The 16,175-nt window shown below is 42.3% G+C and overlaps 1 protein-coding gene across 6 annotated transcripts in view; it reads left to right on the top strand.

The window, feature by feature from the left end:
• The window catches only part of SNX10 (sorting nexin 10), a 74,424-nt gene that overhangs the window by 37,349 nt on the left and 20,900 nt on the right, over positions 1–16,175 (top strand). For all 6 annotated transcript variants that reach the window (XM_058724774.1, XM_058724779.1, XM_058724777.1 and 3 more), the window contains exon 2: positions 5,337–5,383. In XM_058724774.1, the coding sequence (XP_058580757.1) occupies positions 5,360–5,383 (24 nt within the window). In that variant the 5' untranslated portion in view covers positions 5,337–5,359. The remainder of the gene's footprint in view (positions 1–5,336; positions 5,384–16,175) is intronic.

Below are 16,175 nucleotides of genomic sequence, written 5' to 3'. Positions count from 1 at the left end.
TCTTCCCACCTTTTTAGCTACTGCTGAGACTGACACAGGCTATTCAGCCAACTCCTCACATGGGCCCTCTCCTCCAGTGCTCACACCCCTTCAATACCAAGGCTTTTGTCTGACTTTCTTCTAAAAGCCCTCTCTGAAGGCAGAATCGTTAACAGGAAAGGAACTGGGTGACTTACGCCTTTCGTTAAGCCCTCTTGTCCCGGAGTGGAGTCTCTTCAACATTAAAAAGTAATATGTTGGTGTGAAGGCTCTAAGACTTGGGTGAAAATGCATTGGAAGAAGCAGTGTCGGGGCACCTGGGAGGCTCAGTTGGTTGAGCATCTGACTCTTGATTTCAGCTCAAGTCATGATCCCAGATCATGAGATCAAGCCCCACATTGTGTTCTGTGCTGAGTGTGGAACCTGCTTAAGATTCTCTCTCTCTGCCCCTGTCCCCCACTTGCTTTCTCTCTCTCTCACACACATTCTTAAAAAAAAAAAAAAAAAAAAAAGAAGCAGTTTCAAGGTGAAATGGTGAGACCTAACAGAAAGGTGAGGTGGTATCTTTGTTACTTGTTTGCTTCCTCCATGCACAGCTTGTGGGCCTGTCTCCAGGCTCAAGCCCCAGCTCTTGGAACCTGAGCACACCTGCCGAAGGGAGAAGAGGTTAAGTGTATTTTGTTTGAGGGTTGATGACTCCTTCTAACATAACTAACTAACTAACTAACTAACTAACTAAATAAATAAATAGTAAGAAAGAAAGAAAGAAAAGAAAAAGAAAAGAAAGCTATAAAAGTTGTTTCCTAATAAAAAAATATACCCTTGTCCCATTACTGTTAGAAGAGCCCTGCCCACCATGAGGTTAATTAAAAATCTACCTGTACTTTCTGGTTAGGAGCACATGAGATTTCTCTTGGCTTCTGGGTGGGAAATATGGAAAAACATACCTATTTGGTTTACGAAATTGTATATTGTTACAGTGAGTCAATGACTCTGTGTAGATCTTTGATAAAACCAGTTTTGTTCTGTTTAGAATGTCCTTGTGCCTTTGATATAAATTCTGACCTAGTTCATGATTAACAAATTTGTTGGGTTAATCAGCCTTTGACAAGAGATGGTAAGAAAACCCAAAACTATGGTACTAAAAGCTCACTCCCCCCACCCCCATCTTCATTTTAGAGAATGACGTAAACCATACTTGTGTTGCTTATTTCACCATGGGGAAAAGTACGTAATCCCTTCTCTTTCCGGCCCCGTATATGGTCTACAGACTCTCGGTCAGTAGTTTGCTTGTCAGAGAAGAGACTGCCCATGGGTATACAGACCACGCTTAACATTGTGAAAGTTTTTTCCTGTTTATCTAAGAGAGGGCTTCAGTAAGGTATAGAATTGAAAACACAATACTTAATTTCTCCATAGGTAGGGTCTGCAAACTACTGCTGCCTGTTTTTGTAGATAAAAGTTTTGTTGGAACATAGCCGTGTACGTTGGATTACTTCGCATCTGGGTGCTTTTTTCACTACAAATTTTAGACTTGAATAGTTATAACAGAGACTGTTTGACATGAAAAACCTCAAATATATACTATCTGGCCCTTTACAGAAAAGATTTGCCATCCCTGCTCTATAGAATTCTATCTTGGTTCCAGACATTTTGTATGTTATAGAAGAAATTATTCCAAGGTGGAAAATGGAGGTGGTTTTCTCCTGAAGCTTCTGGTTTTGGCAAATCATACTCTCAAGGCAGTGATAGAGTTGTGAAGATACATTTTGAGTCTCTGAGATGAGTCTCCGTGGCCGCCATGTTTCCCAGTAGGGGGACAATCCATATCTCTGTCATCTCTGTGTACCTAATTCTAGCCTGAACAAGTTTGAGAAGTCATCCCTGTTGTTCAGAATAGTGGGGGCAGTTAATAATTCTCTCTGGGAAGGTAAGTAGGAAAGATCATGGATCTCAGTGGGTGATTATCCAGATGTGCAGTGGTTCCCCATCGGTGGTGGGGAGGTCCAGCGCTCCAAAGACAGTCTTGTTGATGGTCAGCGGGAGGCAGACTTCCACAGTTGTTGGAATGAAAATCTTCCAGTGAGGCAAGAATTCCCTATGTACAGTATTACGAAAGACACATGGGCTAGTCTGGAGAATTTAGAAATCTAAACAAACCTAATAATATTATAGCCCACCAGGCGGGTGTCGCGTTTTCAGAGGGCAGCTTCTCATTAGCGGCTTTGGTTTGCTAAATTATAGACAACTGACCTTTTATCTCAAACCATACTATTGAGCTAGCAGTTAATTTCCTTCTCTTCATTAGTAAATGCCATGGCAAGATCTAGTACCAGCTGATAGTTTCTGTTATAAAGGTACTGTCTCTTTGTAATTCAAATCTGCTATTTATTTCACATGAAAGAAAAATCTTCCATAATTTATGTTAGAGTCACTACTTCTGACAGAATTATGGTGTTTGTTTTAAACCATCATTATTTCAAAAAGTATAAAATGAATTTGTGTTAACTGGAAAAATTCAAACAATATGGAAGTATACAGAGTAAAACATGAAAGTCCTACCCCCCCCCCCCCCCCCCCACCTCTCTCCATATTAAAGGTTGACTGTGTGGTTCTCTGTGAAGTTCTAGAACTGGTTTAAACATTCAGTTTCCTACTTCTGTGCTACTTGGTATGTAGCATCTCGGGGTGGCTGGCACCCTATTGGGGTTGCAGAGTCCTTCTGTCTGGGTGGGAAAAGCTCAAGCCCTTTAAGGAGAATTAAGACCCAAACTTTGACCCATTGGTTCATATGACACAGTCATGGGTGCAACCTTGGGCAATGGAAAGAACAGGGTCGGGAAGCAGACTGGCTTGAGTTGAAAGTAGACTGGAATTCTGTCACTGGCTGTGTGACCTTGGACAACTTGTTCCCTCTGACCTTCTGTTTTCTTACTTGTAAGGTGAGGATGCTCACATCTCCTTCACAGAAGATTACACATTTCCTTTGATTACACAGGAAAGCACAGATACACTCTGTTGGAGAAATTGACTCAATTGGGGTCATATAGATAGCATATATAAATATTGTGATGCAGATGAGGGTCATGATGGCAGGGGATTGTGTAATGGCGCAGAGAGCTGGGGCAAGAAGAGGGGAAGTGGTTTCTGAGCAGAATCCTGGAAAAGGACCTGAGCTTTGCAGGGGGGTCTGGAAGGGGTGAAGGCATGAGAGTAGAAGACCCACCTGGGCAGAGACTCAGCTGTGTGGTGCATTGCAGGGTGTGTAGGAAACGAGACCCGTCCTGAGATGGATGCAACTCTTGGTGTAAGTTTTATCCAATGCAGGAACCCCTTCAATGACCCGGCCCTCTAGCTGCTCCTCCCAGCCTCCACCCCTTTGCACATGCCAGTCCCTCTGCTCAGAATGTTTCTCCTTTTGCATTCCACGCTAAACCACACCATCCTTTAGGTCTCAGCTCAAGTGCCATTTTCTCAGTAAAGCCTTCCCAGCTCCCCACTCCACCCCCTATTTTGTTCCTCCGTTCTTGAAACAGGTGTCCTTTCCTTTCCTCTCCCTTCCACATTATGGTTATAAAGTCATCTTCTGAGCTTCCGGTGTATGCTGTAGTCCCCTGTGTGCCCCACTCCTAGCCCAGCACATGGCACATAGTAGGAGTGCCATAAATATTTGCCGAGTAAATATGCCGAGTAAATTTGCCGAGTGAATAAATGAATTCCCACCCCTTCCACAGTTACGACCCCAGCCTGTCTTTTCTATCTGATCCCCGCAGACCCTTTCTGTATCGGTTTCCTATGGCTGCCAAAAGGAGTTACCATAAACTTCGTGGCTTAAAACAAGAGAAATTTATTCTTTTGTAATTCTGGAGGCCAGATGTCTGAAATCAATGTGTTGGCAGGACCGTGCTCCCTCTGGAGTCTCTAGGGGGACATTTTTCCCCTGCCTCTGGTGACTCCGGGTGTCCTTGGCTTGTGTCTGCCCCTCTGCAATTTCTACCTCCATCTTCGCACGGCTTCCCCTCCGTGTGCAGGTTTTCTCCTCTTCTGTCTCTCCTAAAACACTTGTCATCGTATTCGGAACCCACAATAATTCAGGATGATCACATCTGAGATTCTTCTTTATGTCTGCAAAGACCCTTTTTCTAGATAGGTCCTGGAGGTTAGGACCTGGGCATATCTTTTTGGCAGCAACAGTGCAACCTGGCCCACCCCCGCCATCCCTTTCCCACAGTGGAACTGGCCTGCCCACCTTCTCTTGACTGTCCATCATGCTTTTCTCCCTCCTTTGTGCATGCTGCTACCACCCCTGTTCCTTGGAGGTCCCTCTTCCTTCCGTGAATGCTGACATTCCTGTGTTCTCCATGGGTCCTCCTGTGTTTCCCAGGTGACAGGAATTGCCTTCCCTTTGGAAACTCTCCGGCCACTCACGTGCAGTCCACTCTCCTCCTGCAGTAGGTCCTTTCCTCTGCCTGCTGTGCGGCATCTTATCAGCAACATCATGTGGGTCTGGAGGCTGAAGCTAGGGTTCTCGCTTCCTTATATTCCCTGCAGTCCCAAGGATGTTAGTAGAGGCTCAGGAGATTTTTGTGGATGGTAAAAAGTATCCGGAAAATGGACCCAGACACCTATGGTCAAAATAAAGACAGACAGTGATGACACAGTCATAGCCACCTTTCCGTCGTAAGAATACGTGTGTAGGGATACAGCTAGGGGATTTTAATTTTCTTTGACAGAGAGCAGGTGTCAGATTCAATGAGCTTATGTCATAAATGGGGTTTAAAATCCAGCAGACAATCCCAGGGACCTTCAGGGCCTGGAATGACCCATCAGGTTGGTTGTACTGACTGGAATCAAGGTGCTGACCTTTATCCCTCTTGGGGCCCACACCGTTTCTCATCTGAACACTGAAGTGGTTCAGATGTCACAGGAATGACCCGTTCCTTGAATGTCTGGTTGCCGGTAAAGCCATCAGAGCTGTTCTCAGCAGTGGCTCTCTCTGGGCATCTCCATTGTCTCCATTTCTCTGCCAGTGGGCATCCTCTGCCGGCCCCCCATGGCCACCCTGCTCCCCCACCTCCAGGCTCTGACTTACCAAGGCTTCACCTGTAGCTACACTCTGCCTGGCCTTCGGGTTTGAGCGCCTGTCAGCATCCAACTGCCTCAGACTTGCCATGTCCTAAACATCAGTCTGATGTTCACCTTGGTCTGGTCAGCAGTGGATAGGAGGGAGGAGGAGCAGAGGTTCATCTTTCAGGGACTGAGTAGGCAGAGTTATTTTCCCTTGGAGGATTTTGGTGGGAGGCCATGAGAGACATTTCTGCTTCCAAATCACTGACTGTTGGTATCTTATTTTTCAGATTGATTGTATCCTGTGCTGAAGATGTTTCCAGAACAACAGAAAGAGGTATGTCATCACAAATCCAAAGATAAATAATCCATGCATTTTGACTCACTGCGGATTAGTTCTTCATTCAGTAACCATCAGTCTGTGGTGAAGAGTCACGATACTTCAGGGCATCCTAGAGGAGGGCTAACGACAGAACAAAACACCTGCCCTCCTGTCCTCACTGCCCCCGCTGCCCCCATTTCCCAACATCGATGCGTCCTCGGCCCTCATTCCTTGGTTCCAGTGACTGAGCTGGCTCCTTGCTCACTTCCACCCACTGCTTATAAAAATATCTTTTTCCATGACTCAGATTTCTCCCAGGCTCTGACTATCACCCTCTGCTTTGAACAGTCTCCCTCTTGCTTTCTTGGTTTTCTACTCTCTTGCCTCATGAGTGAATCCCCCCACCTCTGGTAATGACCCAGGGGAACTGTCCGCCATTAGTTTCACTTTCACTTGGCTTGTTACCTCTCAGATCTCTTGGCTTGTTTTCACACAGTTCAGAGAACGCTGTTCTTTCCTGAACCCAGTCTCACCTCCCAGGCCTCCAGTCCTGGCTTCTTGAGCTTTATCTGACTGGGCGGAGGGTAGGGTAACCACCACACCAACCCTTTGCTGAGTGGCCTCTCTTCGGAGTACCCATTTGTCCTACCCTGCCTACTCCTGTATCACACACTTTGTCACTGGGTGAGCCTAATGAGACTGAACAGTGGCAGAGGGACTTGTTAGGGAGTATGCAACACACACACACACACACACACACACACACACACACACACACGGCCACATGGTCCTTAGTTTGTCTTGTCCAAGTTTAAAGCACTAAACAATCCAAGAAGTCCATTTCAGAGAATCCTTCCAGAAGCTTCTTTGCTAGATCTCACATCCTTACTTTCAGCCCTGTCTTTGGGTTCATATTCTAATTACTCCAGCTCACTTCTACCCTTTAATTCCAGGCTGGGCTCCTGCATTTTCTTTTTATTATTTTTTTTTACATTTTTTTTTGGCTCTCCTGTTTTCAAAGACAGTGTTTTTTAACTTTTGGGGTATAACATATAAACAGTAAAATGCATAAAATTCCTTAATCTTACGTGTTCAACAGATTATCCCTTATGTGTACACCTGTGTAACCACACTCAGCTATAGGTGGTTCCAGCACCCCAGACAGTGCTGTGTGGCCCTTTCCATCAGTCCCCCCATCTTCCCCACAGAGGTAACCTCACATAATACCAGGACTTCTCTCTTGTCTCTATATTAAACAACACTGGGAAATTTCAGGAAATACTTATTTGCTTATTTCAGGAAATACCTTCTCTGTGAAGTTGGCCAAACTACAAGTCCCCACATGACTTCTCTCACTTCTGACACCAGTTACAATTTCAGGGATTCCCAAAACCATCCTCAGTTTTGATAGTTCGTAAGACTCACAGAATTCACTGAGAGAGCTATGATACTCACAGTTACGGTTTATTACAGGGAAAGGACACAAATTAGAACCAGCCAAAGGAAGGGATGCAGCGGACAGAGTTGGGGAGGCATCCAGATGTGGAGCTCCTGCTCGTCTTCTCTGTATGGAGTTGCTGGAGTTATGCTCCCACCATTGATGTGTGAGGATATGTGCAGGGGAGCTCAGCAGGGCATTTGGTGTCCAGTTTTTACTGCGGCTCAGTCACATACTCCCTGTGTGGCTTTTTTTTTTTTTTTTTAATTTTTTTAATGTTTATTTTTGAGAGAGAGAACGAGAGAGATAGAGCGTGAGTGGGAGAGGGGAGGGGGAGAGAGAGAGAGATACAGAATCTTCATGAAGCAGGCTCCAGGCTCCAAGCTGTCAGCACAGAGCCCGATGTGGGGCTCGAACCCACAAACCGTGAGATCATGACCCGAACTAAAGTCGGACGCTTAACCGACTGAGCCACCTGGGCGTCCTCCTGTGTGGCTGCCTTTTAGTCTCTACTCCTGGGGTCAGGCTAATATCTTTAGTCTCCAGTTCCTCCAGAGGTTGCATTTGGTACAACTGAACTCCCATCATATGCACATTGTTGGACTGTCTGGTGGCCAAAGCCCAGTCTGGCAAAGGTACTCCTGTCAGGCAGGATGTTCCAGGGGCCTAGAGATCACCTCCCAGTAGCTGAGGGCAGAGGCCAGACCTCTCTCTGGGTGAGGTGAACTCTTCACTATACCACCTGCATTGTCCTGACCACTGGGCAGGCAGTGCCGAGAGAGTGAGACTATGTGATTGATGGCACATTCCAAAGGCACATTTTAAACCTTGTTCTCTTAGGGGAGAAGGGTGCCTGGGTGGCTCAGCTGGTTAAGCTTTTTACTCTTGGTTTTGGTTCAGATCATGATGTAATGGTTCGTGGGATTGAGCCCCAAGCCTCGTGTTGGGCTCTGCATGGACATCCTGGAGTCTTCTTGGGATTCTCTCTCCTCCCTGTCTCTCTGCCCCTCCTCCACTTGTGTGCACCTGTGCTCTCTCTCAAAAAAAAAAAAAAAAGTTCTCGTAGGGGGGAAAACTGCCAATGAAAGCAACAAAGACTGTTTTTCCAATTAGAGGGTTTACTTAAAAATTTCTTAATTTAAAAAAAAAAGTTTTTTTTAACGTTTATTTATTTTTGAGACAGAGAGAGACAGAGCATGAACGGGGGAGGGGCAGAGAGAGAGGGAGACACAGAATCCAAAGCAGGCTCCAGGCTCTGAGCCATCAGCCCAGAGCCCGACGCGGGGCTCGAACTCACGGACTGCAAGATCATGACCTGAGTTGAAGTCGGACGTTTAACCGACTGAGCCACCCAGGCGCCCCCAAAATTTCTTAATTTTTAATTTTCTAAATTTTTTACTTGGTTTAAGCACTTGATTTTGATTACAAACGCATTTCAATTAATAAAAACTACAACACGAAAAATAATTTAACCATCTACATAAAGAAAGTGTTTTATTGATCTTGCAAAAGTCCTTTATTATAAATAATTATATAATATTATAACATTGGGGTGCCTGGGTGGGTCAGTCGGTTAAACATCTGACTTTGTCTGTGCTCTTAGCACAGAACCTGCTTTGGATCCTCTGTCCCTCTCTCTTTCTGCCCCTACCCTGCTCATGCTCTCTTTATCTCAAAAATAAATAAACATAATAATAATAATAATAATATTATAACATTAAGGAATTTTAAAGTAATTTTTTAAAGTTTATTTTTTTTTTGAGAGAGACGGAGACAGTGTGTGTGAATAAAGGAAGGGCAGGGAGAGAGGGGGAGAAAACTCCCAGCAGGCTCTGCCCTGTCAGCATGGAACCTGATGTGGGGCTCAAACTCATGAAACCATGAGATCATGACCTGAGCTGAAACCAACAGGAGGACGTTTAATCAACTGAGCCACCCAAGCGTCCCATAAAATTAAGGAATTTTAAACTAGAAAGTCCTTCAACTGAAAAGGAAAAAAGTATGATAAGAAGAGAGAGATTTAATGCTTGGAAATTTATGTTAGCCTTTGTCAGCAAGAACTGAGCATAGCCGGGCCAGGTTCTGGATGTATTGTGATGTAGTGTTGCTCAGACAGTCCACTGTTTCCCTGTGGCCAGAATGATCTCCTGGCTTCTAATGGCATTGCTCTTAAACAAAGTTAAAACTCCTAAATGTGTGACTAAGACCCTCTATAATTGGACCCTGCTTCTTTCTCTAGGCTCATCTTCTGTGCCTCCCTTTGCCCCGATGCACTTCTCACTTCTTATTTTGGAGCTTATTTTGCAGACTCGAATGCTCTGTGTCCTCTGGGCCCCTGGGCTTTCACAGATGTTTTCCCCACTGCTTGGATAATCTCTCCTCCCCCAGACTTCACTCCATGTTGAGTGGAGTGGCTAACTCCTCCTTATCCTCAGGCCTCCACTTAGAAGTCAAGAAGAGGCTTTCCTAAAGCCTCAATTATAAAAAGGTATTTTTACCTCACCACCTAACCTGTAGTCGGTGTGGTCAGAAGTAGAGAAGGTTTTGGCTGAGCTTTTCAATATCCTAGTGCCTGGTTGTTGTTCAGTGGAAATAATTCATTTCCCACCTGACTGCATATGTAAGGGCTGAATGTAGTGTCACTGATTGTTCTAGAATCTAGACCAAGGAATCAGTGTGTGTGTAAGCACTTTCCACTCAGTGCCCATAGCAGACATTCCTAATTAATCTTGACATTGGCACATGAAGTGAGACCTATTTACTACCTTGGTTTAAAATTCAGATGGCCTAAAAAAAAAAAAAAAAATAAAATAAAATAAAATTCAGATGGCCTAAGAGGGACATGTTGGTTCTACCTAACTGATAGAGCCAGCCTAGAAGTTTGGTAAAAAAAAAATTTTTTATAGATGTGGGGGGTGGGTAACCAAATCTAGTCTCTCTTGTTAAAATAGCTTTATTATTGTAATAAATCTAGAGAGAGGAGAACAGGGAACGAGAGTTTCCCTTGTTAGTTAAACATATTCCATTTGCACATTGGTTTGGATTCCCAGGAGAACAGTATGCAAGCTGATGGATCTTCCCCATAAAAAGGCCCTGGCATTGGGCCATTGTAAAATTAAAATGAATTCAGATTCATTCATGCATGCAACTTTAATTTACAATTAAAATATTATGGTTGCATATTTTAATAAGAATAATTAGGTGGACTCAACTGAATCAACTCTTCTGTTTAATGAGACAGAACCCAGTATCCTAATGAAAAGGCAGGTGGCTGTGTCAGGAAACGTGTTTCAGATTGTCTTTCGTGGAGTCAGGCATTTTTGTTCTTTTTCTATTCTAATGTCCAGAGTGAGCAGTTTGGCTTTTCTGCGTCACTAAAGGCCCTTGCTCTCTGCCACGTTGAGCTCCTCTTCTGTGATGTGTGAATAAACAGTTCCCTCCTGCCGGACAGTGTTTCATGACGTCCCACATTCTGGTCCCTCCAGGGCACTGGGTTTGTTCCTCTGCCCAGGGCTCACGTGGTGTAAATGGGACAGTCCAGCCTCTGTGATATGACTGGAAGGGTGGGCCGAAACCCCTTTTGTGGGTGTAGGTGTGGGGGATGGGATGTATATCTCCTCTGCTCTCCTGGATCATGATGACTGAATTCTACCTTGAGAAATGTATACCTTTAGGATGAGGGTTTTTCTCCAAAATGTACATACTTGATTCTGGGTAGAGCGGCAAATACCAGTATTGACACCTAGTGGCAATAAATCCTCAGCTCTGTGGCAGTGGATACCCTGAATGGAACGGATCCAAGTGGGCCCAGGAGAGTTCCAGGGACCATGAGGACCCTGCCGCCGAGGGAGGAGACAGGGCCCTACACGGAAAGATGCCAGGGATGTGCTGCTCTTTCGGATGTGTTGCCTCAAAACTTAACATTTACATGCTCAGGATATGCTTTTGCTGACTGATGGCAACCTCTTGGGCTCGCTCTAGGAAAGCATACTTTCCTTATTGGGAAACTGATTGGAAACTGACTGGGCTGGAACCAGCGAATGTCATTAAAGAATATCCCATAAGCAGGCCTTCCACCTGGGTCCTGTGATGCTGGGGACTTTGAAGGCAAGTGACAAGACAAGACAGAACGCTCTCCTACTCCGCCAAACAAATTTTTTTTTCCTTCTTTGCCTGTGTGGTGTGATATAATAATAGGAAAAACTGGATGTGAGATAAGTGGGGATTTTTCTGTATATCCAAAACTGTGCTAAAATTAACACTTTTATTTATTGTTTTTTAAAAATTTTATGTTTTTATTATTTATTTTTGAGAGAGAGAGAGACAGAGCATGAGTAGGGCAGGGGCAGAGAGAGAGGGAGACACAGTATCCGAAGCAGGCTCCAGGCTCTGAGCTGTCAGCACAGAGCCCAACGCGGGGCTCGAACGCACAGACCACGAGATCCCAACCTGATCTGAAGTCGGATGCTTAACCGACTGAGCCACCCAGGTGCCCCTAAAATTAACACTTTTGAAGCAAATTACATTGAATTATATATGATCAACATATAAAGGTTTCTAAAAGATTGTGCAGTAAATAAAGCAGGATACAAAACAGTATTTATATTATCCCATTTATGTTAAAATTAAATATATATACATACACATGCCAATTCTATATCTATATATAATATAAAAATTATAAAAGTCCTCACTAGGTAGACAAAAAGCAGGGCGACCAGCATGTAGGGGACTTCATTTTCATGGTGTATTCATCTGTGTTTGAAATTTTATGTATCTCTCTTTAATTACATACATGTTTTATTTTTATAGGAATGAAAAAATCTTATTTTTTAAGGTAGATAAGTATTAGGCTATTATGTTAATGGTGTCAATAAATGTTGAATAAATGGTTAACATTTTAGGTCTCTGTTTCTGACTTGCTTTCACTTTCAGGTGCCACATTTGTTCCTTTTCATAAAGCAGTCATCTTAGGATGACCCCCCTCTCCCTCTCCCTCCCTTCCTCTCTCCCTTCTTCCCTTTTACTTTCTCTGATTGTAACCTTTCATTGTGAAATTTTAAACGTACACAAAGCAGAGAGGTACACAAGGGTTCATTACGTTATTCTAAGGATTCAACAATTAGCACATTGTTCATTCATGACCAAGCTATCCCCCACCCATATTCATTTTTTTCGTGGGACCAGGCAGTGAATTACTTTGAAACAAATTCTAGACGTTGTGTATTTTCATCTGTAAGTATTTCAGTATACATTTCTAACAAATGACCCTTCTTAGGAACAAACCAGATTATTACACCTTAACTAATTAGCATTAATTCTTTCATACCATCAAATCTTCAGTCAGTGTTCAAGTTTTTTGGATTCTGTTGGGGGTAGGGGGAATGTATATATTTAGTTCTCATTATGATCCAAATAGGGACCACACATTGCATTTAGTTACTGTTTTGCTTACAGTCTGTTATTCTGCCTTTTTCCCCTTTTGTAATTAATTTGTTGAAGAAACTACATCTTTTTGTTCAGTAGATATTTTCACAAACTGGATTTTGCTGATTGTGTCCTGTGGTATAGTTTAATACAGGTTGGCAATTACTTCTTACTGCAAAAGATGAGTTTTTTCCCACTGCACTTTTCCTAATGTATTACGAGATACAAAAGGTAACTCTCCTTAATTTTGAACCCTACTTGTATAAAAAAGCTTGCAACATCACGAACTGTTATAAGTCATACAAAAGGCAGGTCTAAGTGAATCTTATCCATGGTTATTTCTCCTAAAGTAATAAAAGCTTTCTTAAAAATCATCATTCAAAACTGCCAGAGCATGACATTTAAACACCCTCCAAGCTATAAAGTAGAAAGTAACATCCCTTGTAGTATTCCTTTAGGTGATTTGTCATAACTGTTATTAGGAAATAGGAAGCTCACTTGATGCATTCCTTCTGCCTTTCAAGCTTGTTATTTGTAAAGAATGTAGTGTGCAAAATGGGTTAAATATTAGTTTTGAGATTGTTATGTGAGAGTCCTGAACAGAACACTGGTGAATAAGACATTGGTTAAATTCTACAAGTTAGAACAGTGCCTAGCACAGAGTCCATGTTCTTTAGTTGAATGAATGAATGAATGAATGAAAATATGAATGAATCCTTAGTTTAAACACATAAGCATGTAAAACATACTTTGGAATAGGAAAAAAAAAGTCCTGAGAAAGTGAACACATAATGAAACAAGTTTTCATATTTGTGATAGAAAATTCTCATTAAGGCTATGAAAAATTACTCTTCATTAGCACTTAGAGGTTCTGATTTATTAGCTTTTGTCCCTACTTGTCTTTTTGTAATCTGAGTAAATATTCTTACAATTAGCACAAGGTTATGCTTCCTGTACTACAAAGCTAGGCTACAGTGAAAATTAAAAAAAAAACAAACCCACACCTATCAAAATGGCTAATATAAACTATAGGGATAACACCCCCAGAAACTGGTAGGTGCTGTGATGTCACATTATGGTGGTGATTTGCATTTCCTAGTGGCTAATGATGTTATACCACTTTTCATGTCCTTGTTTGCCATCTATATGTCCTTGATGAAAGGTCTCTGTGTGTGTTTTGCCTATTTTCTAATCGAATTCTTTATTTTTTTTTAATGTTGAATTTTGTTTTTGTTTTTTTAAGTTTATTTATTTATTTTAAGAGAGACCGAGAGAGCTTGTGTGGGGAGGGACAGAGAGAGAGGAGAGGAAGAATCCCAAGCAGGCTCCTCGTGGTCAGTACAGAGCCTGATGTGGGGCTCAGACTCAGGAACCTGAGATCATGACCTGAGCTGAAATCAGTAGTCAGACGCTTAACCTGCTGAGCCACCCAGGTGCCACATAAATGTTGAGTTTTGAGAGTTCTTTATATGTTCTAGGTACAAGTCCTTTGAAGGATGTGTGATTTGCAAATATTTTCTTCTAGTCTGTCATTTGTCTTTTCAACTTCTTTTCAGGGTCTTTTGCAGAGGAAAGGTTTTTAGTTTTGGTGAGGTCCACTGTATAACTATTTCCTTATGTGTATTATCCTTTTGGTATCGAGTCGATGAACTCTTCATCTATGCCTAGGACCCAAAGATTTTCTCATATTTTTTCCTAACTGTTTTATGGTTTTGTGTTTACATTTAAATATATGATCCGTTTGAATTAATTTTTGTGGAAGGTGCAAGGGTCAGGTCAAAGTTCATCTTGGGCCTGTCGATGTCTAATTGCTGCAGAGCCACTTGTTCAAAGGCTGTCTATACTTCACTGAATTGTTTTTTTATTTAAAAAATATTTTTTTTGTTTGTTTATTTATTATTGAGAAACAGAGAGAGACAGAGCATGAGCAGGGGAGGGGCAGAGAGAAGGGGAGACACAGAATCTGAAGCAGCCTCCAGGCTCTGGGCTGTCAGCACAGAGCCTGATGCGGGGCTCAAATTCACAAACCGCGAGATCATGACCTGAGCCGAAGTCGGACGCTTAACCGACTGAGCCACCCAGGCGCCCCCTTCATTGAATTGTTTTTACACGTTTGTCAAAAGTTAGTTGGACATCCCTGTATAGGTCTATTTCTGGGTTTTCTGTTCTGTTCTGTTGATCTGTGTACCTCTCCCAATACTGTACTGTCTTGATTACTGCAGCAGGGGGATTCTTTTCACTCTTTTGTACTTTTTCAAAATTGTTTTGGCTATTCTAGGGTCTGTCCCTTTCCATGTAAATTTTAGAAGAATCTCATCTGTGTCTTCAGAAAATCTTACTGGGATTGATACAGGAATTGCATTAAACCCATAGATCAGTTTGGAGAGAACTGATCTCTTTACTGTGTTGAGTCTTTCAATACATGAACGCAGTACAGACATATACTTATGTAGACATATACAGAGAAGTGTAGACTTCTTTGATTTCTTTTAACTGCATCTTATAATTTTCAGCATACAGAATCTACATTCTTTGTTTTTGAGTCATCTCTGTAATCAGTTGTTTGATTAATTTTCTAACATTTCATGAGGACTTACTATGTGCTACTACTGTGCTTGGGGCTAGAAATATAAAAATGGAATAGAAAGCCTTTGAGAAGAGCATGTCGTTTGAACTGATATTGGCTAAGAGCAACAAAGATAATATTTTCCCTCCAAAATAATTACAGAGAAGATGGAAATCATCTGAGATTTATCATTGCCCAAAGTACCGCTAGATAGAATGTGTGAGAGCACAAGCTTTGAGTTTGAATATTGAAATGGCCAATAGCTCAGCCTGTTGGCTGTTTGGCTTTGGGCCAGTTGCTTAAATTAAGCTTTAGAAGCCTTACTTTCCTTATCTGTAAAATGGGACAGATAATTAATTGACCGCTTCCTTAGAATTGTTGTAAAGATAAAGAAAAACATATGTAAAACGCTTGTCACAGTGCTTTATATAATACAGTTATTTTTATTGTTAATTTCATCTCCTATCAGGGCTAAGGAAGAGAAGACAAGGTAGACGAGTAAATAGACAAAGGTTGAACCTGGGGCAGTGGTGGTGGGGGACAGGATGCATTACAATCAAAGAGCGATTATTATAAGAGAACACAGGAATTAGATTTTCAAAGAGTCTAGCAGTCTCTCTTTCTTCAGAAGCCTTTTCCCACATGGAGAACAGTAGGGATCAGTTAGTTTAAATTTTTAATTCTATTCTGCCTGGCTTCTTCCTCCACACTAGATACAGTCATTAGGCCCAAGAAGTCATTAAAGTGTTTAATAAGGTTATTAAATTGACTGACTGCTGCTGCTGAAGCAATTTTCAGAGGAAATCCATATGATTGTAGGTGTGGAACTCGGAACTGTCCTCTGCGGCTGACAAGCTGTCAACATTCCTTTGAAGGATGGTGGGCAGCATCGTGAGGGATGCGTCTAATTAAGAGATTATAGGTGAACCTTGGCTTCCTGGGTGTGCTATTCATAGCTGGATGTACGGCGAAACTTCACTAATTCCTACTAATTGCGGGGTGGGGGAGGGGAGGCCCATCTGAATTATAGAATATTTTAAAATAAATGTACTTTTATTACTTTCAAGTACATATTTTAACTCCAACTAGGCAAACAAATTGTCGTCTGGCACGGGTCTTCGGGGACCCAAGTTATTGAAGCTATCAGGATGATTTTCAATTATTTCTATGTAAATAGGTGCTTCTAGAGTTCTTTAGGGTGCTCGAAAACAGTTTGTGCTCATAGATCTTAAACATCGCTCGCGTAGCCATATGCTGTTAATTGGCACACCCTTAGAGGAAGGGGTTTGGTAAATTAAGATAAACTTTAGACCAGCTGCTAAATAACTTCTCATTAATTCACGGAGTCCAAGAACCCAAGCGGATGAGGATTTTAT

The sequence above is a fragment of the Neofelis nebulosa genome, chromosome 4 (genome assembly GCF_028018385.1).
Source record: "Neofelis nebulosa isolate mNeoNeb1 chromosome 4, mNeoNeb1.pri, whole genome shotgun sequence".
Lineage (NCBI taxonomy): Eukaryota > Metazoa > Chordata > Mammalia > Carnivora > Felidae > Neofelis > Neofelis nebulosa.
Note: the sequence above shows the minus strand (reverse complement) of the source record. Positions and strands in the feature narration are given on the sequence as shown.